Source organism: Drosophila ananassae, chromosome 3R, assembly GCF_017639315.1.
Source record: "Drosophila ananassae strain 14024-0371.13 chromosome 3R, ASM1763931v2, whole genome shotgun sequence".
In the NCBI taxonomy this organism is placed as follows: domain Eukaryota; kingdom Metazoa; phylum Arthropoda; class Insecta; order Diptera; family Drosophilidae; genus Drosophila; species Drosophila ananassae.
The window spans coordinates 20,878,613-20,901,068 of NC_057930.1; the positions used below are offsets into that span (position 1 = coordinate 20,878,613).

The 22,456-nt window shown below is 43.3% G+C and overlaps 4 protein-coding genes across 5 annotated transcripts in view; 3 read left to right on the plus strand and 1 right to left on the minus strand.

The window, feature by feature from the left end:
* The first annotated feature begins 6,951 nt into the window (after positions 1–6,951).
* Positions 6,952–9,320, plus strand: LOC6497340 (endothelin-converting enzyme 2). The gene has a single exon (XM_001962252.4). The coding sequence runs from the start codon at positions 7,265–7,267 to the stop codon at positions 9,209–9,211; it is 1,947 nt and encodes a 648-aa protein (XP_001962288.2). The 5' UTR covers positions 6,952–7,264; the 3' UTR covers positions 9,212–9,320.
* An 891-nt stretch (positions 9,321–10,211) lies between these two features.
* On the plus strand, positions 10,212–14,654 carry LOC6497341. The gene is made up of 3 exons (XM_014906173.3): positions 10,212–10,513; positions 10,671–12,706; positions 12,770–14,654. Exons 2-3 carry the CDS (start codon positions 10,979–10,981, stop codon positions 14,549–14,551), a joined length of 3,510 nt encoding a protein of 1,169 aa, XP_014761659.1. The 5' UTR covers positions 10,212–10,513; positions 10,671–10,978; the 3' UTR covers positions 14,552–14,654.
* A 1,854-nt stretch (positions 14,655–16,508) lies between these two features.
* LOC6498202 (neurotrimin) overlaps positions 16,509–22,456 on the minus strand; it is a 29,589-nt gene continuing 23,641 nt past the window's right edge. For both annotated transcript variants that reach the window (XM_001962250.4, XM_044716615.1), the window contains 5 exons: positions 22,324–22,452; positions 22,117–22,267; positions 19,219–19,361; positions 17,972–18,124; positions 16,509–17,909 (listed from right to left, as the gene is read on the minus strand). In XM_001962250.4, coding sequence (XP_001962286.2) covers positions 17,710–17,909; positions 17,972–18,124; positions 19,219–19,361; positions 22,117–22,267; positions 22,324–22,452 — 776 coding nt within the window. In that variant the 3' untranslated portion in view covers positions 16,509–17,709. The remainder of the gene's footprint in view (positions 17,910–17,971; positions 18,125–19,218; positions 19,362–22,116; positions 22,268–22,323; positions 22,453–22,456) is intronic.
* Positions 19,834–22,061, plus strand: LOC6497342 (membrane metallo-endopeptidase-like 1). Its single transcript, XM_001962249.4, has one exon. It carries the CDS (start codon positions 19,903–19,905, stop codon positions 21,949–21,951), a length of 2,049 nt encoding a protein of 682 aa, XP_001962285.1. The 5' UTR covers positions 19,834–19,902; the 3' UTR covers positions 21,952–22,061.

Consider the following 22,456-nt stretch of genomic DNA (forward strand, 5'->3'; position numbering starts at 1 on the left):
ATTTTATTGTCTTTTAAGGTAATGTTTTTTTTCAAATATAGCATTGAAAATACAATCTAAAATTTAATCTAAATATAATTTATAAATAGAAAGGATGTAGGATTCATTGTCAAGTTTTATAAACATAGAATGTAGTATTGCTACGTATTATAAACATGGAATGTAGAATTTCTAAGTTTTGGAAAATATAGAATATAGTATTGCTACGTTTTAAAAACGTAGAATGGATTCACACATAGAAAGCCTAATTTATCGCCAAGAAAAGTAGAAAGGACAACAAATATCGAACATTTCCGTAAAACATAGAAATTAAATATAGAAATAATATATAGACACTAAACCTAGACAATGATTTCATTGCTACTACTACTGGCCGCTAAAGGCGCTGTTGTGAGAAATAAGAAAATTATAGATGAAGGGTATCCCCAGAAAATTTGAGAAAAATTTTTAAAAATTATGTTTTCCCCTTTTCTGATGCAGATTGAAAGGGAATCGATGTACGATTCGTTTAAGGTATTCCACTCAAGTATCGGATGAATATTGGCAAAGATATAGACGTCGATGAGAGGCATATTATGTCCACATGATTTTTTTGGATCCCCATTGTGAAGTGGATCATCCAGGAAATTTGAGAAAAAAGGAAAAAATAATTTATTCCCAGATTTTGATGCAGGTTGAAAGGGAATCGATGCATCGGATGCATATTGTCAAAAATATAGCCATCGCTGGAGCCCATAATGTGTCCCAAAGGTCTCATTTTTCAGGATTTTGAAGGGGACCCTCCAGGAAATTTTTGAAAAAATCTAAAAAATATTTTGTTTCTAGATTTTGATGTAGATTGAAAGGGAATCGATGTACAAATCGTTTAATTTGTATTCCGCTCAAGAATCGGATCAGTATTGGCAAAGATATAGCCATCGCAGTTGGCCAAATTGTGGTCCCATGCATTTTTAAACATTTTGAAGGGGACCTCCAAGAAATGTTACAAAAAATTTAAAAAAATTTTTGTTTCTAGATTTTGGTGCAGTTTGAAAGTAAATCGATGTACAAATCGTTTAAGATATTCCGCTCAAGAATCGGATGAATGTTGGCATAGATATAGCCATCGCTGGGGCCATATGGTATGAAAAAATTTAACAAATAATTTGCTCCCAGATCGTAAAGGAATCTATGTGAAATTCCACTCAAGAATCGCATTAATATTGGAAAAAATATAGACTTCGTTGGAGTCAATGTAATAATGTGAAAAAAGTAAACTATTGTAATAATTGTAAACAATATTTTAATGAAATATTTTTTTTACTTTACTACATTTTTTAATAGAATAGGACTTGCAGTTTTTTGGGAATGATTACTTTTTTATTAAATATTTTTTTTTGGGACTTGGTATAATTTTTGGTTTAATGTGTGGAGATTAAATCCTCCACCACCTCCGTTGGTTCCTGCCAACGGAGATACCAACTGCATCTGTGAGCCAAAGGCCAGATGGGGAGGTGAGTGTTTTGTCGAAATTACGCTCATAAACGTGACTTGACATAATAATCTGGCTAGCTGGCTGTTTCATCGCCCGCTGGCTTTGTCTTCTGTACTTTCCCTTCTGATTTCCAGCTTCTTGGACCTTTTGCGGCCTTAGAGCCGTCTTCGCCTTTTGATATTTGCCTTTTTTCCTTTTTGAACTTTGGTTTCCAAAGTGGCGTTAATTTTTTTGTGTTTTTTTTCTTTTAATTTTTTCCTGCGGTCAAGTTATACATATATATATAGAAATTTTTTTTCGGTTCGGGTCAGCCGCCGCTTGGAGAATATGGCAAAAATTTCATTAGTTTTACAAACAAGCAAACAAACAGAGCAAGAAACAAATATTTGCGCTTGAATTTTTTAACAGTTTAGTCGTTGTAGCGACTTTTTATCTTGAACTGAAATAAAGGAAAAGGAAATATTTGCCAGCTGGGGTTATGGCCAGGTTGAGCTGAAGGCTCCAGGACTCCAGGGATGTGAGGCAAATAAACAGAAAGCGTTTCAAAGAAGTAACAATGCTAGAGTTCCTATTTAAAAAACAAATAAGTTATCCCATTTTGAAAGGAACTTCTTAATGTACTGCTAAGACTAGTAACATAATAAAAATTAATTTAAAAAACAAACTTGCTTAAAATGTAGTGTTTTATTTTTGCATAAAAATGTGAACTTTAATATCATTTTTGTTAAATCATTAAATCAAGAAAACCGATGGTAATCGAAATTTTAATGTTTGATTTTTGCATGAACTTCCATAATCATAAGCTTTGGGTAATTTGCGGTGTGTCGCCGTACTGTTGGCACTCGATAAATTGGAAAATTGAAGCGAGGGGCGGAATGCGTTCCACCTAATTTTCAATGTCAACGTTCTCCCCTCCGCCCTCACGAATTCAGTCCCACGTATTTTTTGTCGATGCGAGTTAATCGAATTTTTATTTTATGTGGATAAATTTTCTTATCGGACCAGCCTATCATGCATTATCATATTTTGTATACGGTTATCACCGCCACAGTCGGTGGTTCGTGTTTATTAAATTTGTATTTCAACCGACCTAAAATCAAAGTTCCCCATCTAATTTCTCCCCACTTTGGCCCACTGCGATTTGACCATTTAATTTATTTGCCATTTCGATCCCTTTTTTAATAAACAAAGGTTCGACAACGATGCGGTTGTCAATATGTCACGGCAATAGATTTTAATTTAGTGTTTGATTTGAATGGAATATACATATAAATATATGGTGCAAAGCCACCTGCCATACCTAAATCCGGCAGGAACTGCCAATGTGTTGTCAGGACCTTTTAATAAGCCCTGGATTATCGCAAGGCATTATTTCAATCGCATACCAAGTGTCGAGTATTTAGCAGACAAGGAGCACGCTCCCAGCTCCGAGTTCCCCAGTCGGATCCAACTTCATCCCCCGGCCAGTCTTGAGCTTCCTGGAGCCACTGTCAGACCGTCAACTGACGATGGCCAAAAGGCAATAAAAATATATATATATATATATTTTTTTTTTTTTAAATAAAAGCCGAAGAGGAAAGGTCTTTGGCGCTGGGCGTGTCTGGGTAACTGACAAGTCACACATGTTTATCCTGGACGGAGGCAGAGGAGTCGGTGTTTGTGCAAAGTCTTCACATCGTTTAACTTTACGAGACAGTCGAAATGCGGTACGACCCTACCTATAGTGATATGGAGCGAATTCCAAGGAAAAGCGACAATGCCAAAAAGGCGTTTCATGCCTATAAGGTATATATATGGACCAGATTGGTATCTGCAGTTGAGTTAAGTGGATTTAGGATTTATTTAGTATTACATATGTAATTCCAGAGTACTTACAACTTTTTAAAAGAGTAGGTAGTGCTCGCTTTAATTTAAGATAGAAATTACTATCTTCAAAAGGTCAAGTTATATTTGGCTAATAAGCCATGTAAGGGCGTTGAATCATTTGTCATGTTTCTTGACATTTAATGGCTGGTTCCGCTGGCTGTTTCCTTTTGTCCTTGGATTATTCCTGCTACTTTTTTTTATGAACAATCAACGCTGAAAACTCCACCGTTACAAAAAGGATAAATGATTATGGGTACTTGTGTATATCCTGGACAATCACACCTTTTTGATTTTTGAGGGATCGCCGGCCTGTCCAGTCCATCAGTCATACGCCCTGTGGGCTTTGACTTTAAACACCACATTAAAGTTGAATCAGTGACATTACCGCCCGCGCTGCGTGACTTTTGTCCCAGCTGTCAGCTTCTTTCCACTTTTGAGGGCGGGTTAAAACTAATTAAAATTGCGGCCCGTTATTTCTACCCAGAGTATGCAAACGAGCAAAAGGCGAACGCTGACGCAAAAAATGTCAAAAGCAGCCTTTCGGGGCGACAATTTAAAGTCTGAAGCCCGGTCAGGACCAGAGCCCGTCCCGGCTAGGCTCTCAAGCACGTTTCGAAATTGAAATTTTCGTTGCGTTGCCGGCGTTTATGTGCCATCGATGTTTGCTCATATCCTGCAATCATCCCATGCAAGTTCTGTCATCATTGATGCCGGCATATTAATCAATCTGACCAAAACATGCCAATCCCCATTAGTCCGATGTACTAAATAGTTTCTGGGTTTCCAAAACTTGTTTCATCTAACGGTTTTACTTTACTTAATTGCACTCCACCAGTGGCGGTTGAGGCGGTGAGGGTGTGTGCGTGTGTGCGTGGTAGATGCAAACATGAATCGCTGCTCTGGGAGGCAAACAGTCACATAATTAATAGCTGGCAAACGCGTCCCCAATATTTAGTCCCGTTTCTGTATTAGAGTGTACTATGCATACATATGTACATGTTCTTGATCAGTATCATCAGTAGAACCTGAGGGGACATGTGTTTTTGCCTATTCATAGAGTCCTGTAATGGAAATATTATCCTTTTTAGAGGCAATGGCTGCTCTGTTAGTTAACAGTGATGTAAAAACAGGAAGTAGCTTATTTGGCTTAAATATTGCATACTTTTAGGCACGGGCAGAAGAAAACCATTAAAAACTCGGCTTGGAAATCAAAATTTATTGTTTTGTTTTAAAACTATCACGGGATTTGGTAGCATTGTTAAGTCTCAGTTAGCCAAATATACAAAAAAAAGTCTAACAAACCAATCAGCAAAATCCCGCTAAATTTTTGAGGAACATTTACAAACCCTCAGCTCGTCGACCAAAATCGAGTAAAACAACTAAAATGTAGGATTTGCAATGGGAGGGTATGGCAGTGGGGGGAATGTTGCATAATAAACACATGTGGCTTGGCTTTTGTGGGCATGGCCAAAATGGCAAATCACTGGCAGCAGCCATCGCTTCTGCCACTGACAGAAATGTGCGAATTTTAATGTACGATAAATTCCTCACATTTATTGGCTTTAGAGTTTAAAGGTAGATTTTTTAAAATAAAAATAATGCAAATCATTAAGAACTAGTTATAGCTAATTATAAATTTTTTAATGGCAACAGACAGGGTTACATTTTTTAATGATGATTTAATAACTGCGGTTTCATCATCCCTTCATACGTCAGAAAATGTTAGACTAATCTATTAGACTTGCACCACCATGGCGCAACACGTGTTGTGGGCGCCACAGTGGCGAGATAAGTCCGCCCGGCAACCGTCCACACGTGACATTAGACATAAAATCCCACCGAGCCCCCGGGACATTGGGTCGTAAGGTTATAATACGATTCGGGGCACTGCGGTTTGATTGTGCCTCGATTCGGAGTACCACTCACTATGCGCAACTCGCTAATCGGATTGCGTCACTTGAGTACGCGCTTTTCGCTGGCGCGGCGTTTATTTTAGACCTAATTATAAAGCAATCGGACAGTGAGGCACAGCAGAAATTGGACTTACATGAATGAATGAAAACCCGAGCTGATAAGTGAGAGCTGAATGGTGGTACGACAGAGAAGGGATACTCTATGTTCCAATACAGTACTATGGGGTCAGAAATGGGGCATTGTGATGAAAATAAGGTAATATTTTCTACTTGTTATAAAAATATAATTACTAAGCTTTATTAATTGTGAGCTAATTTAATTAAAACTAACATAAAAGGAAACAAACTAGAAAACTAATTCAAGCTCTCTACATAAAAGAAAAAATCTTGGGAAGAAAGTGAAAATGAATTTCCATAAATTTACTTTGAATAACGCTTGATCGCTACCTTTTCATTAATTTAGTTTCTTTATTAGACTATATATTTATATGAATATGTGGTTTTTAGGCCCATAGTGTATAATTAAAATCGCAAATTTTTAAGCGCTTGATTCAGCAAACACGGCGGATAGGCATGATACCCCAAGTCTAGACTACGAGTAAAACCTAGACTATAGATTATAATCTATAATAATTATTATTTGTAAAGAGTAATTTTCATAGAAAGTAATGTTACAATCTTAAACGTAAGTAAAGAATGGTGAGTGCTAAAATAAAGTTACAAAAAAAGCAGTAACCATTTTATAGTAAGTAGCCGTTTCATAAACGCAAAGGATACAGCTCCTGTCCGAAAAGCTGTCCGCCATTGAACAGCCTGCATTCCGTTTAAATCCTTTTTATCCAGTTACTATGGGACAAGGGATGTGGAGATTTATTTTCGTTACCGTTTGACGGGCTTTTTTCATGAATTCATAAATTAAATTGCTTGTGTTTCTTTATGCCGCTTTGCCCACATATAATGAGTTATGAGCCCAAAAAGTTAAGTTTTTAATATAAATAATTTTCGCTTATTTTTCTCTTTGACATGAAACACCATAGCCAGCTCCAGCTATATATATATGTGTGTCTTTGGCCATGGAATTCGAAGTATTTTCAATAATTTTGCATAAATTTGAGCGGCATTTTCACGAGTTTCAATAACAAGGGATTTTCACGGTTAAAGTTGATTAATAATAATAATGAAAATTTTGCTGAACTGCTAATTTATTTATAAAGAGCCTGGGTCCTCATGGCTGCGTTTTTTCTTTCGGCTTAATTGCCTCATAATTAAAATGCAATCAATAAATGTTTTAAAGAGTGCACTCAGTGATTAGAAGCTGTTAAAGTATTAATTATTTATTATTCGAGATTTTTTAATGGCGTGAATGGAAACATTCCGAAGAGTCAGTCTGTCTTGTCGTATTTGTGAGAAAGATTTAATTTAAACGAAGATTAAATACATTACTTGAGAGTGATTTAAGTTGCTCTCACTAAGAGATTATGGCAGAAGCAATTAGGAACTGACATTATTGTTCAAAATTTAATAATTGCCGAATCATTAAAGGCTCAAAGTATGTGTGTATTGTGCTTCGGCTTTTTAATAGATAAGCCGAGCCCACATCAGCCAAAAGAAACGACGTATTTAAAGTGCTGATAAGCTAACCAAGCTAAAAAAACGAGCTGCAAGAAACATACAAATGAATGCGAATACTGAATATATTGTACATTGAATGGGAATCGCGGGAACCGAGTTTTTAGTTGAAGTTCAGCGATCGGTAAATGCGTAACCGACGTGTGAAAAAATAACCAAAAAACTGCCGTGATTGTGAAATACATAAAATTAAAGAAATTGTTTCCGAAACCCTTCTGACATGTTCGCAACTAAGCATAAAATACAAGAACAACCAGAAACCAACCTCAAAATCATACAGAACGGCTTATGAAATTAATTTAAAAGAATCGTAATCCGCTAATGTGCAAATAAATAGTGGAAAATTGTACGAAAGCCGGCTTATAGCAAGAACTAAAGTGAAATGGAAATGGCATTACGATTTTTTAGTTTTTGTATATTGCTGGCCGGAACAGTTCCTGTTTCGAGTTCGATACTCATACCGAATAATATCTCCAGAACCTGTCCGTATAAGAGCAGTTGCAACTCGTCGGTAAACCTGCGACACATCGAAATGCTAAGGGACTGTGTGGACAACACAAAGGATCCCTGTGATGACTTCTATGCCTACGCCTGTGGCAATTGGAAGAGAAACTACACGGCCACGAGCACCAGTGAAGACCAGATAAACAGCCAATACAAATACCTCATCGAGAATGTAAGTCGTAATCCACGATCTCCGGAATACAGACAGCCCGTGTATGGAAAACTGGCGACCTACTATCAGCACTGTCTGGCACTGAGGAGCAGCAATCTCCGACGGTACTTGGAGCTGCTGAATCTTCCGACGTCCCTGAACTCTACGAATTGGATGGATTTGCTTTCCGGACTTGGCCAATATGGATATAGGGGTCACTTTGTGGAGGTGACGGTGCGTTGGCATAATTCCAGTCAGCACATGATCTTCGTGGAGCCGCACAACCACCGACTGAATCTGAATTTCACTCTGGACATATACGAGGCATTGCCACAAGGTGACTTTCCCGCGAGCTACTCTACTTTGCGGGATCAGTTTGTTAGGCTGGAGAACCAATTATCCTCCTTGGTGAAGAGCCATGAGACGGATGATAGCTTCACGGTGTACAGCCTGGATGAAATTCAAAATAAAGTGCCCGAACTTAATTGGACAGAGGCTCTAACAAAGCAGCTAAATAGGACCTCCATCGGAGGAGATCATAGCTTTCAGGTGGACGATCTGCCGGCAATCCGAGAGATAGTAATCGTGTTGAACAGCATGGACCGCCGACTGCTGAATCTATATAGTCTGGCCAGATTCCTGCAGTATCTCCTGCAACTGCCGCACAACCCCCTGGCCACCTTGGAGTCGGATGGTGGAATGAGGTCTCTACGTTGCATAAGGCAAATGCGGCGGGTGGTGTACATTCCTATGAACTACGCCTATGAGAGGAACTATTACGCCCCGAGAAGGATCTCCGACGAGTTTGTTATTCGGAAAGTGTTTGGAGAGCTGCGGGAGAAGCTGGAGGAGGCAGTGAGAAGCAATCCCTTCCAGGTGCAACCGGACTTGGTGGATCAATTGACAGAGAAGGTGCAGAAAATGCGCATCAATGTGGGAAACCTACCGCCCAACGCCTCCGAGCAGTTCTATTCCGACGTAGATCGGAGGTGGAAGGTGGGAGAGGACTTTTATGAAGACCATCTGAATGGGTTGCTCTTCTACTACTCGATCGTGGCGGAGCTGGAGGGCGGCGTCGATAGCTACTCCCAGTCCATCTGGTACAGCTTCAACATGCACTCTCCCGACTTTGGAGACAACATTGATGCCACCCCGTACTTCCACTGCCTGAGCAATATGATTTTGGTGCCCTACTCCTACGTAAAGCTGCCCTTCTTCCATGCCGACTTCTGGCCAGCACTGCTCTACGGAGACCTGGCCAACACTCTGGGCCACGAAATGCTGCACGCCTTTGACACTTTTTTGATGGACTACGATGCCCAGGGAAACATGAGAAACTTCAGCGACCAGCTCATCAAGGAGCCGCTCTACAAGACTGCGCTGGATTGTCTGGACCAAAGCGATGGCATACTGAACGAACGCATTCCCGATGTCAGTGGCTCCCGGCTGGCCATCCGCACCTACATGGGCGACTGGCTGAGTCTGCCGGACAACGGCCAGCTATACTTTATTCAGTTTGCCCACTTCTTTTGCGGTGACGAGGGTGACAAGTACCATGAGTCAGGAAGCCAGAGACTCAACTTCGCCGTCAGTCAAGTGCCCAAGTTCGCCGAGATCTTCGAGTGCAAGGAGGGAAGCAAAATAAACTCATCCCCCCAGTGCCCATTCTGGTAGAGAGTGTATACATCATAGCCTTAATGTACATTGATAGTTTTTTGCATAGCTTTAATTAGGTGCCCACAAGTATTGTGAATAAATTACCATCATGTTTAGGAACTCAAAACGTTCTGAAGTTCTCCTGTTTTCGCATGCGACACGGCACGTCACATGCTAAAAAGAATCCTTGGCATGGGGCTGAGTCAGACAGCTCGGCAGACAAGCTAATTTTCAATTACGTGCCAAACGTGATGGACCTGGGCTGGATGGAAGGAGGAGGAGCTAACTGGGCAGGCAGTGCCTAGAATCCGGCGCTCAAATTGCAAGCACGCAAAAAAAAGATGCCTTCTCTGTAGTCAGGCATCGAAAATTGAGATGGAATCTGAGCGTGTTTCTCAGCACACCTTTAATTATTCGCAAATTAATATGCATTCGGCTGATCAGCGATTTTGGCAAATGCCAAAATCCACAAACCAAGTCCTAATCCAAATCCGCAGTTTCTTGGCAACTTGTTGAAGGTGGCATCAGGGTGGTGGGTGGTTGTTGGGTTGGGTGGTGCCTAGCCTGGCCAGGAATTTGCTTGGATTTCGCATTAACGGACCATTAGAACCCTACCGCCGGCGTACGTGAGTCGCATATTATATCACAGGTAGGTCGTGGTTGACCCTAAAACAATCCTTACCTGCCACCCAATAACTTTAAAACTGGGCATAATAGTTTCGCCAATTTTCCGTTAAATTTTGCAATACAAATTAATGGTCCTGGAAGGCAATTATTATCAGGGTACAGTAAGATTCCTCGACTATGATTTCTTTAAAAGTATGTTCAAGACAATCAGCAAAAAATATATTTATGAATTTATATTGCGTATATATTAGGTTTAATTTTTAGTTTCCATAGTATAGGTATTAGCATTAAAGTCAGAGCTCATATAAAGGATACTCTTAGCAATCATTTCCCTTTTCAAAATATCCTGAATCTCTTTCAATCACAAACTGCACAATTTTTAGAGTGAAATTTTATTGTCGCCTGTTGGTCTCTAGAGTCTTGTTAACAATCACACGTTCGAGCAACATATTGAGTTTGGCATGTTTTGAAGCAGAAAGTTGCGGAAATAAACCACCATTTTATACCCTTTTCAGATCCTAAAAAAGTTGACAGCTTTGGTCCTAAAAGTATAAAGGAGTTTGAACTTTGTATCAACCTCTTTATCTAAGAAAACTTTTTATTATAGTTTGTTTTGTAATTTCTGCCATAATACGTGAAATAAAACTTCCAAATAAATTTAAAAAAAAAATTGGTGAAATGCTTTAGACTACTGTAAGTACTATTTGAGATTCATGCAAGCCCTCTTCTTGGCCATCTGTCATTAGTGGGTTTTTGAAACAAGAGGCAGGGTTTTAGAACTTCACAGAAATGTAATGAGAGTTCCTTTGTGTAAATAAAAAATTACCTGCCTACTTGACATATTTGGCAGGTCACTTGGCGCAGCTCTTTTCGGGAAGGTTCGCGAAACAAATTTAATTGCTTTTAGGGAGAGAGGAAAATCCGCGGAGTCGGCAGCTGCGATTAAGGTAGTGACCTGAATTAACGGTCAACGGATTAGCGAATTAGCGGTTATCCCATTCGCGACCCTTACCAACTTTGCATATGGAGGATTAGGTATTTGCCTGGCCTACCTGTCGCTACCTGTGATTACTATAAGAACTGAGGCGCGGAGTGAGGAAGGCACAGTTACAAACTGATACGTCTAACGTTAACAACCAATTCAAGAGCGAAATCAAGATGGTCCTGAGCAACTCGACGCCCAACAACGCCCACAAGAACAACGAACTCGTGGTCGATACCGCCGCCATGAATAGCCACGACTTTACCGAGCTTCTGCAACTGACTGAGGAAATCGAAGAGAGACGCCGTTCCCATCGCCAAGGAGACGCCAGCACCGCCTGTGGCCTGCTCCGGGCCACCATGACCCGTGAGGAGGTCTTCGAGATCTCTTCCCTGGACGACGATCGCTTCCTGACGGCCCTGGAACACCAGAACTCGTATGTGGCTCCACGCCGTGTCCAAGTTACCGACCTCGACCTGTCAAGCATTGAGAATTTGATGAAATATTTCGACGAGGAAGTGCCTGTGACTCCCACCAAGCGGATGGAGTCCTCCAGGATGGCTGCCTGTACGGGTAAGGTGGCAAGCGCCATTGCCAAGTTAGGCCTCCAGCCGGAGCCGGTTTCGCCACCCAAGCCCAAGGTGGACGGCGGCATGTTGAAGATCAGCGAGCTAAAGCAGAGGTATGAGCAACCACCGGCAACCCCACGATCGCCATCACTGGGACCTGGAAAAGTTTCTTCATCGTCGCTGCCTCGGAAGGTGAAGGAGATGGCCCAGCTGTTCAATTCGAAGATCAGCCAGGTGATCCGACGGACGGAGGAGCCGCAGTATGTGCAACTGCAGAACGACCTGTCTCCGGAGGCCAAGCCTGTTCCCCAATCCCGATTGGTGCCGAGCCACGGACCTTGCCTGGTTGCCGAGGAGGTCTTCCGGGAACTGAGTGTCAAGGATAAGGCGCTATTGTTCAACAAATTCATCGGCGACATGGCGGCCAAGCATCCAAAATTCAACGCCCACGCTGAGGGTCTCAAGGCGAAGGTGAAGAACCAAATAATTCGCGGTGAGGTGGTGGCTGAACAACAGGCCAGCGTGAAGCTCTTGGCCCAGGAGCTGGAGGCAAAGTGTGTTCTCGATGGAGCCTTACCGCCGCGACCAGGCGCTTCTCCTCCCAAGGCTGCTCCCAAGGCAGACACACCCAAGAAGCAAATGCATGTGAGCACGCTGACCGTCATCCTGAAACCAAGCCCTGATCGGGCACCTCACACTCTGCCCCGCCGACGCCTGGAACTGCAGACACAGATCGAGATGCCGCAGGGATGCCAGAAGAGGAATCTATCCTCCATTCGCAGTGCCTTGCCCACAGAGGCCTATGCTCCACCCAAGAAGATCCGACGAACTCGTCAGGAGCGCAGCGGATGCGAAACCCAAATGTTTTTTCAGAACGAGCCGCTGGAAAGTCTCTTTTACAGTTGGCTGAGCTCGGAAAACGGTGTACAATTCGATATAACCAGTGTGTCCAACATCCAGCAAACTATAGAGATTGCAGTCGAGGAGGACTTGCTGGAGCAGCCGCCGCAGGAGCCAAGCACAGTCTCAGTCGGAGAGGTGAGCCAAAAGTCCGCTGTCGAGCGACTCTTAGAGGAAGCCATCGCCAAGCTGGAGATGGAGAACATCCCCAAGGAAGCCAGCCATGTAGAAGTCAAGGAGGTGGACACATCCCAGCCCCAGATAAAAACCCCAGTGGCCACACCGCGCCGCTTGAAACGACAGGCTCCTCCAGTGCCCGGCCCACGACCCAGCCTCAGTGCCTCACAGTCCACTGCAACCCTCTCCAGCGAAGCCTCCAGCTTGAAGCAATCGGAGGCCGAAGAAAGCGAATCCGGGTTATCTACTTTGCCAAAGGTAAGTCACCAAAGAAGTTTCTACCAAAAACAAGCCACTAATGTTTTTATTTCTCCTCAACAGATAACCAGCGACGAATCTCAGCCAGAGACTCCCCAGGATGCCATGCAGCCAGCTGACTTTGAGTTTGTCAAGCCCCAGCGTCCACCCCGCAAGAAGAAGATGCGCCGCACTCTGACCTGGAAGAAGGAGAACTCCATTGTGGAGGCTACTGCCAACGCCATCACATCCACCGACTCCGACTCCGATTACAAGCCCACAGCAGTGGCTAGCAAAAAGAAGCCAGCTAACATCTCGCAGCTGCCTCTCCCGGAACAGAGCTACATCGAACTGGACAAATCCCTTATGCGCCATGTGAACTCGCCCCGCAAAATCAAGTCGGCTTACACCTTGACCGTGATGTCTTCGCCATCGCCCAATGCGGACAGTGACCAGTCCCCAGCGCAGACCCCGAGACAGTCCCTTGGCCATTCCATGCGGGACAGTTTCATCGATCAGGGCTTTGAAACCTGTTCGAATGATCCCTTGGACAGCAGCCCAATAAGACGATCCTCTGTTGAAAGTGTCAGCTCGAAGCCATCCGGATTCTCTACACCAGTCAAGGGCCGCTTGATCTCCAGCCCGGCTCAGCAGCAACTCTTCAGCCCCATCGCCGTTCCCGACAGGCCCCGCCGTAGCTCCCTGGCCATGCAAGTGATTCGTGAAGACCATCCCCTGGATCTGGACGCCACCAACAGTTCACCCACCACACCTTGCAGCGAAAGGGAGTTCTTTGCCAACGCACCGACCATCGAAATGAACTCCTCCCAGGACGAGATGCCGGGAACAAAGCCGCAGTCCCGATTCTGGATATCTTCTGGCGCCTTCACCGTCTCCTTGGAAATCTTCCACAACAGCCCGGAACGCCTACGGCTGCTCTACGAGATCTTCTCGCAGAAGAGCTGGGAGACACGGGACCTCTCCTTCGGCATCGACGGTCACAAGTTTACCCCGGGCGGCGGTGCCTCAGAATCTGCCCTGCCCGAGCGTCCACCCAGTGTGAAGGGATGCTCCCACTACTGGTTCGCCAGCGGTGACTTGGCGGTGCCCTTTAGCGGAAAACGGATGTCTGGCGAGAAGGTGAAGAGATTGTTTGCCTTCCTCGACGCCGAGCAGTCGGAGCTGAGATTCGGAGTCGACCACATTGACTTTAGCCATGCTCCTGAGTTTTGGCCGAGCACCCAGAAGTACTCCATCGAGAGCAGCTACAGCATGCTGGTGGGTCTGCAGGCTGGAGCCAGCAATGGCCTGGAGGGACGTAGCAAGTATGCCTGGCCGAGTAGCGGCAGCAACGCCAACCAGACGATCAAAACCAGCGATCTCGACCAGACCGAGTTGGAGTCGAATAGCTTTGGAAATAACAGCGCCCGACTCTCGTTCTCACCGGATATGTTCTCCCTGGACTACGAAGCAGTGCCCCTGGATGAACTGTTCACCAAGACTGCCCCAGCTACGTCTACTCCCACTCTCTCCGTGCCACAGATGATGCAGACCCTGCAACAGCAGCAAGTCAAGCTGAAGAGCGTGGAACAACGGATCCGGAAGTATGCCAAGCCCGCCAATCTCACGGACACCTCGCTGGAACACTGCCGCAACACCCCCGAGTATGTGCAAAAGTTGCGCTCCATCATCAAGGCGATTGAGAACATTGGACGCGACGATGGCTTCCGCTCCTGCACCATGGAGCAGCTCGAGAGCTTCATGTACTTCCTCAGCGAGTATGCGGACTTCTGCCTAGCCAACTGCAGCGAGCATATGGACAGTATCCTGGACACTCTTCTGGCCCGTCGAGCCGTGGAAGTTTAATATTTGTACATAATTTATATTTTTATAATCCAACTATTTTGTAAGAAGTCAACATTTAATGTTAAAATTAATTCATACTATACAATAAATAAAAAATATAAAAATTAAATTCAAAATCTTTTCTTTATACCTTTTTGAAATACTTTCTAGCCAATATTTTAGCTATTCTAAATCGGAATAGCATTTTTAAATCGATGCTTCAATCTCCTACCATCATAGAATCTCGATCTGAAACGCCTGAAAATCATTAAAACAAAATGAAACCCCCTAAATGAAACACATAATGTATTCAAAAATAAAATATATATTTATTAATTCTTCTGTTGCAACGATAAATAGCTGAGTAGTGAATTTTGGTGTGCATGTCCTTTGCTTGAATCTGTTGTCGTTCCATCGGCTTAAAATTCCTTCCCGGTGCTGTCAAGGATGATGCAGTATCCGGTGGCAGACCCTGTAATCTTGGGGCGCTGCTGATATCCTCACGTAGTTCTGGGAAAATAGGATTTTAGATTATAGAGCAAATTGGAGTCAATGTATTATGCCTAATTATTTTTAGCAACCAATTTTGGCAAAATTCCAATATGCCAATAGCCATAACTTTGTTAATACTTATCAGATCAAGTAATGCCATACATTGCCGGTCTTAGATCTTCAAGTACTATAATCCTACATCAAAACCTGACAAACTAAAATCTGACCCCATTTTCGAAAATTTTCAAATGGGTAACATCATGATTTTGGCCAAAAATCGATCAAAAATTTTATTTATCGATTTTTGAGATATTTTAATTCAGATTGAAGGCAGTTAGAACCCTGAATCGTAAACGGGTTTCCTTTTTCCAATCTGACACAAAATGTCCAAAATATTCGAAAAAATGAATCCCAAAAGTTGATATTTTAGCCACTATTGTCTTAACTTGGTCAACAAGGCTCTATGCATTAATTTATTAAAGGGAAATTGCCATAGTTTTGCTAAAAATTATCCGATCAACGAATGTTATACCCTCCCGATCTTAGATTTTTGAGTAGAATAATTCTGCATCAAAACCTTACCAACTAAAATCTGACGCCATTTTCGGAAATTTTCAAAGGGGGGGATCTTAGATTTTTGAGTAGAATAATTCTGCATCAAAACCTTACCAACTAAAATCTGACGCCATTTTCGGAAATTTTCACCATCATGACAACATCATGATTTTGGCCAAAAATCGATCAAAAATTTGATGTGTTGATTTTCGAAATATTTTAATGCAGATTGAAGTCGATTAGAACCCTGAATCGTAAATGTTATTCCTTTTCCGAATACGACACAATATGGCTTAAATATTCGCTAAAATGTGTCTCAAAAGTAGATTTTTTAGCCTTTATGATCTTAACTTGATCAACAAGGCTCTGGTCATTAAAATATTGATGGAAAATATTGATAAAAATTGTCCGATCAACGAATGTTATTCCTTCCCGTTATAACATATCCGAGTAGAATAATTCAGCATAAAAACCTGACCAACCACCATAATCTGACCGTGTTTCAAAAGTGGTATTCCGTTTCGAAATCGGAGTAGAAATGGCTGAGATGTTGCCTATAATCCGAATAAAAAACTCCTGAAGGGAGGTCCTTCCATACCCCAAAAAAGATAAACCATTTCCTTGCATTACTCTACCTTTAAGTGAATGGAAACACACACGCCACATTTGCCAGTCAATGGAAATAAGTATCCTGGAGCTGAAGGTTTCGGGGGAAGGAAACCACCTTTGGTGCAATAACAGTTTCCAGGGTCCAAAGTGCTGCGCAAACACGGAATCAAATAAAATGCCGAATTCGGCCAAAAGCCAGTCTAAGCACTTGTTCAGTCCTTGGACACTCGAAATGGTTATTGATATGAAGAGGATGTCCTGGCATGTTCCCCCTTTGATGGTAATGCAACTGCAATAAAGAGATCAATATTCATAACACATATACGAAGCAATCCCAAACAGATCTTTTATTTGTTGCCTTTGCAGCTTGCTCGCTTGAGAATCAATTCATTCAATGTACATTATCACTCTTATCGGTAAGAAACACAAACTAAAGCCTATGATATAAGTATTTAGAGTTAATTGAGTATGTGTATAGGTTAGAGTTACTTAGTTTAGCTTCTGGTTTAGTTGGGCCTATGGTGAATGGATATAAATATATATTTTATGCTTCGTATGTAAAACAATCGAACTCGCCAACTATCTAAAATATTCATTAACAGCTTGCGCTTTATAAGTACTTGTGTTTGCATTGTTTAATTTTGGTTTTTTCTATATGTATTTTTTTGATTAATGCTATTTACGTTCCTGCTCTTTGGGCTAATGCTGGCATTAATTTAATTTTCATATTCTTTCGAGCCCCTCTCTATATTATGTTGGCCAAACAAATGAGTCGCTATTTGTATTGCCTATAACGAGTACATAATTTACAATTGCATTTGCTTTTATTTTCACGGTTGTATATGTATATGCCTTAGTATATTTACAATTTGTGTGATTGCAGTGCTTTTTTTTGCATTGTTTCCAACAATTTGGCAACATTTAAAATGTGTGTTTATCCCACTTGTTGTTTTAAATTGAATTTTTGTTTTGACTAACTAACCAGGATGTGTGTGCGGTGTGTCTGTGTGTTTTCTGGTCTGCCCACCAGTCTTTACCACGATTTTTTCCATTGACGGCGTACTCGGCATACTCTATCGAATCAATATGAATCAAATATTTGTTTAGTTCAATCAGCTAATGGAAAATAGTAAAACAAATCCAAAAAAGAGCAAATCAAAAAAACGTGCAGAGGAGCATTTAACAAATGTTGTGTGTAAACTGCAATAATGTTCGACCTTTAAATCAATTTTGGCGCTTGATTAATTTACTATTTCATTTGTTTCCACTAGTTTTTTTTTGATATCATATATGTAAGCTTGTAGTTGTGGGTATTTGCGGGTAAAATAAAATGAAATTAACCCAAAAGGCTAAACCAAATCATGAAACATCCATGGTGCGTGTGCAATTTGTTTAATTAAGTACCTACAGAAATGTATTTATTTGCTCGGCTTATCATTTGCTTTAGTGTGTCTGGCTCAATTTTCATTTTCTACTCGAGTTGATTTAATGGCACTTCATTAATAAGACTGTTATGCGATTCCCTATTCGTGGAAGCGATTTGGCAGCATCAGCGACAGAAGTGCCAGAAGCCAGCACGTGACCTGCGACCCTTGGTCGAGGAGGAGTCCGAGACTGCCGTTGTCCTTGCCCTTGGACCAGTCGTAGCCCTTGGGATTGGAGCCCGTGAGTTTCTGCTCCGATTTGCCAATCTCGTTTAGGTTCGATTGATATTTAATACCCACTGTAAGGGGAACAAGTGCATACAGTTCATCTGCATTGCTTTTTTTCCGGGTTAGTACTCACATTTGTCAATCACAATCACGGAATTTGTCGGTCCCTCGCCCCCAATGCCGTTGAGGGGTGTGTGGTTGTAGCCATCCGTGTTTACCGTGGTCGTTGTCGTCCTCCGCAGTGTTGTGGTTGTGGGCGGTGGCTGTGTGGTTGGTGGATTTGACACTGTAGCGAAATGGAATATTTTGAGATCAATAGTTAGTTCGTTTCCAACTTCATTAAGTGGTTATCCCGCAGCCAAAGTCCCTACCTCTAAGTACATACATAACGTAAAAGCCCCCACCTCCCTGGGAAGAATACGGCTTGTTACCTTCAAACATTTTCGGACGTTAGACTCTCCCCAGCTCTTGGCATTATTGACCGACAATTTGTAGCGAAAATTTATGGGTCTGGTCCGGCCTTGGCTGCTACTCCAGATACCCCCGATACTGTGTGTTGCCAATGCTTGTCCACTTCATCGCACTTTTGGCTGTATATCCTGCTGACCACTCAATAAAATTGTCAAAGGATCATTGTTCTCATTGTTGGACGGCCCCCGCTATTATTCGATGACTCGGTGTGGCCATTGTTACCTTTAATTGGTAGAGCAACACCCACTTCTGGTCACCCGGAGTCCCATTGTTGTGCCAGCCAAATAAAAAGTGTGTATATAAATTAACTTGGCGTCTCTCCGTGTTGACTCTCCATGGTGCCTGGCCTAGCCAATGTCCATGGCCTTTTATTGGCGCCAACGTCAACGCACAGATATTTTATATTGTTTTATGAACTTTTGTGAAGGCAATCATGGCTGCCAAGCTAAGCTTTAATGGCCCAAACCGGTGATTGGTGAGTGATTTAACAAATTTACAGATTATGGACACTTTATTGAGCCTGCATTGGCCATTTTGGTAGTTATTTGGTATAGAAATTGGAAGTTGGGACTAGGGATTGTTCAATTATTAATAGGAAGTTGGATGGGAGGAGGAAGTTTCATACTCTCTTGTGCACGGACTTGATGTTTTTTAACCCTTTTAAAGTTATTATAATTGAGAATCATTGTTTATCTACACTTTTTTATGCCTTATATTCTTTATTATAAATTAATTTCCATTTTAACAAACCAAAAAACAGTCAAAACAAGAACACTCAATATTAAAAAATGAAAAGCTCAAAAGTATGCTATAAAAATGGTTCACCCAAAGTACCAGGTATCTTTACCAATTCCTATTAATCTATAACTTTAAAAGTTTCTAAGGACAATCTAAATGAAAAGTACTTACTGTATAGCTTTATATTCCCATCCATGTCGCCACGAGGATTTTTGGCGACGCACTTATAGTTCCCATAATCGCTGGCCTGCACATTTGTAATTGTCAGACGCATGGTTGCCTTGTATGACGGATGACCCGGAATCGTTTCGGTTCTGCAACAACACATATACCAAAATTTAATATATACTTTGTATACTTTTCTCCGAGTGTTGACGAAAAGCTAAGTTCAATGACAGCAATTGCGTCGTGCAATCACATACGGCACGCCCATTGTGGGTCACTCGCAATGAGTGGCAATCGGGAATCAAGGCCAAGGTGAAACTGATAAGCGGCCACTTAATTCTAGGAGAATGCGACCCAGCAATGCGGGCACAGTGGGTCAAAATAAAATATATAAACAAGTTCTTACTAAAAGCAACAATAACTGAATCAATAAATTCCATCACTGCCAAAGAAAAAGAATTTTAGAAATAAAGTTTTCAAATTTTAAATAATATTTCACCAAAAAAGATGTGTTTTTTCCCACTGTCCACTGTTACTGTAGAAAGCATCGCATTAGGAATAACTGGCGCACACTCTTCCCTGGGACAATGACTGACAAGCGACGGACAGGTCTATTTGGAGATCTCCGCTATCCGGTTTCTCAGCGAGGTGGTGTCCCGCCAGTTGCAACTTGTCGCAGGTGGAATCATCATGCTGAAGCTGAGCCTGATAGCCTGGTTACTTTGTTCGCTGGCCTGGCGCACCATGCCGACCGCCTGCCGACAGACCCGACCCCCGCCGAGCATCCAACAGCTACTGGCCACCCAATTGCAGAGCTACATGGACACCAAGACGCGTCCCTGCGAGAATTTCTATCAGTACGCCTGTGGCAACTGGCAGATTCAGCAAAAGGGGCAGGAGCCGGAGAGACAGAGGGAGCGGGAAAGGGAGGCGGAGCACCTCCTGCCGAGCGACACACTGGGGGTCATCGAGGCCTCTTTGAATCAGCGCTTGGAACGGCTACTCCGTCGCAACAATAACAGCTCCTCCGCGGAGGAGAGCTGCACCTTTGTGGAGCAGATGCGTCGCTACTACCGCTCCTGCAAGCGCCTCAAGCCCTACAACCTGAAAAAGTATCTTCTGCAGCTGCCGCCCAGTAATCTCACCTACTGGCCACTGGTGGGTCGTGGCTGGCGGCGGGAGAACTTCGACTGGATCACAGCACTGGGCCGTCTGCGTCTCTACGGATTAAATGGCGTCCTGCTGCGGGAGGATGTTATGCCGCGGTGGGATGACTCCCTCGCCTTCAGCATATACGTTAATAAGCCCAGTCGCCAGGAGACGCAGCCCATGGGCGAGGGCGCTATCATAGAGCTGCTCCTGGACATCGGGCAGACAAAGCGGGCGGCCAATGCCCTGGCACGTTTGGTAGATGGCTTCGAGCATCAGTTGCACCGCCTGCAGGACATAGAGGACGACGAGGGACCACGGGAGATGCAACTGGGCTACCTGGCCACATTTCTGCCCCAGTTCCGGTGGCTGGCGTTCATGCAGCAGATACGCGTGGATGCGGAAATCGACCTGCGATCTACGCTGATCATCGAGAACATCCCGTATCTGAGAGCTCTCAGTGTTCTGGTCGAAAGTCATATGCCCGATACCATCTGTAGTTACATTATGATCCGATGGCTGGCCTTCCTTAAGCAGCAGGGACCCGGCGAGATTGCGAGGGGGGAGTGCGTGGCCAGCATGAGGAGAGCCATGCCCCTGGCCAGCAGTTGGCTGATTGGACAGCACTTCTATGACCCGGACTCGGAACCCGAAATTACTTCTCTATTCGCACGACTCAAGCGCCGCTTCAGTCAGATCCTCTCGGAGAACCGACTCCGACTGTCGCCGCCATTGGTTCACATCTTGCAACAGAAACTCCATGCCATGAGGGTGCAAATAGGGTTTATCCAAACAGATGAAATCGAGAAGGTGGAGCAGTACCACGAAGGTCTCGACCTAAATGACCACAACTTTTATGGAAACCAGTTGAACCTTCTGAGGCTTCGTGTGGAAGCAACGCACAGGCTGTTGTCCTTGGAGGTGACAGGAAACTCCACGGAAAGCAACTTGGATTACCTGGCAGAGACTTTAGACGGTAGCAACTCGTCGCCGTTGTACGTGAGACCACGGAACCTTGTTATGGTGCCCCATGGACTGCTCCAACTGCCGGTGTGGCACCGCAACATCACGTCCTTGCAACAGCATGCAGTTCTGGGTTTCGCGTTGGCCCACGAGATGGCCCACGGATTCGATGTATCTGGAATCGACTACGACGCCCAGGGCAACATCATGGGTCCCGTAGAGGAGATCACCACCAGTAAGCACTACCGCCACGGCATCCTCTGTATGCAGAAACAAATGCCATCCGGCTCGCGGTGGCTCAACGAGAAGCTTGCCGACTATGAGGCCCTGCGACTGGTGTACGAGTCCTTTTTCGGTCTAGGGGCAGGACGACGGGAACCACGGGATCCCCTTTTGCCACAATTCAGCCAAAGGCAGCTATTCTTTATTAGCTTTGCACAGTTCTTTTGCGGCAGGATACCAGTCCTGGGTCCACGGGGACAATTCCATTCGCAGGTGCACTTGGAACACGCAGTCGACGAGCTGAGAGTTTTGGAAACATTGGCCAACTTTGAAGAGTTCTCAAGGGAGTTTGGTTGCGAGAAAAGAACTAAGATGCAGGCCAGCCAGCGATGTCGACTTTGGTGAAGGAGGATTTCATATTTTTGAAGATCTGACCAAAAAAATTAGACCACCTGACTAGACAATTTTGTAGGAAGTAAATCTAAAATAAATAGATGAAAAATATAAACATACGATTCTCTCCGCTGTTTGAAATTTTAAAAATATTAGTAACATATATCCAATACTTACTTATATTTGGATGATTCTGTAATCATTTGTTCATTTTCGCGAGTCCAATAGTTTAGGGAAGTCGGATTCGCCTCGATGAAGCATTCCAAGGTAATGTTGAAGCTAATTGGTATGCCCACCAGTTGGTGCGGAATCCAGACCATGGGCGAGACTGAAAGATTACTTTTAAAGACACCAAACTCCCGCATAATATTCAATGAGACTCACAATCAACGCTGACTTTAATTCGCTTGGAAACACTGGGTGGCACTCCATTGGAGGCGATGCAGAGATAGGCCCCCATATGCAAACGCGAAATCCTCTCCAGTTCCAGGGAATCCGTCTCTAAATCAGTCACTTT

Excerpts from the sequence above, each read along its gene's own strand:
- LOC6497340 (XM_001962252.4), top strand. The coding sequence starts at position 7,265 with ATGGAAATGGCATTACGATTTTTTAGTTTTTGTATATTGCTGGCCGGA.
- LOC6497341 (XM_014906173.3), top strand. The coding sequence starts at position 10,979 with ATGGTCCTGAGCAACTCGACGCCCAACAACGCCCACAAGAACAACGAA. Across the intron at positions 12,707-12,769 it reads GGTTATCTACTTTGCCAAAG|ATAACCAGCGACGAATCTCA; the intron begins GTAAGTCACCAA and ends TCTCCTCAACAG.
- LOC6497342 (XM_001962249.4), top strand. The coding sequence starts at position 19,903 with ATGCTGAAGCTGAGCCTGATAGCCTGGTTACTTTGTTCGCTGGCCTGG.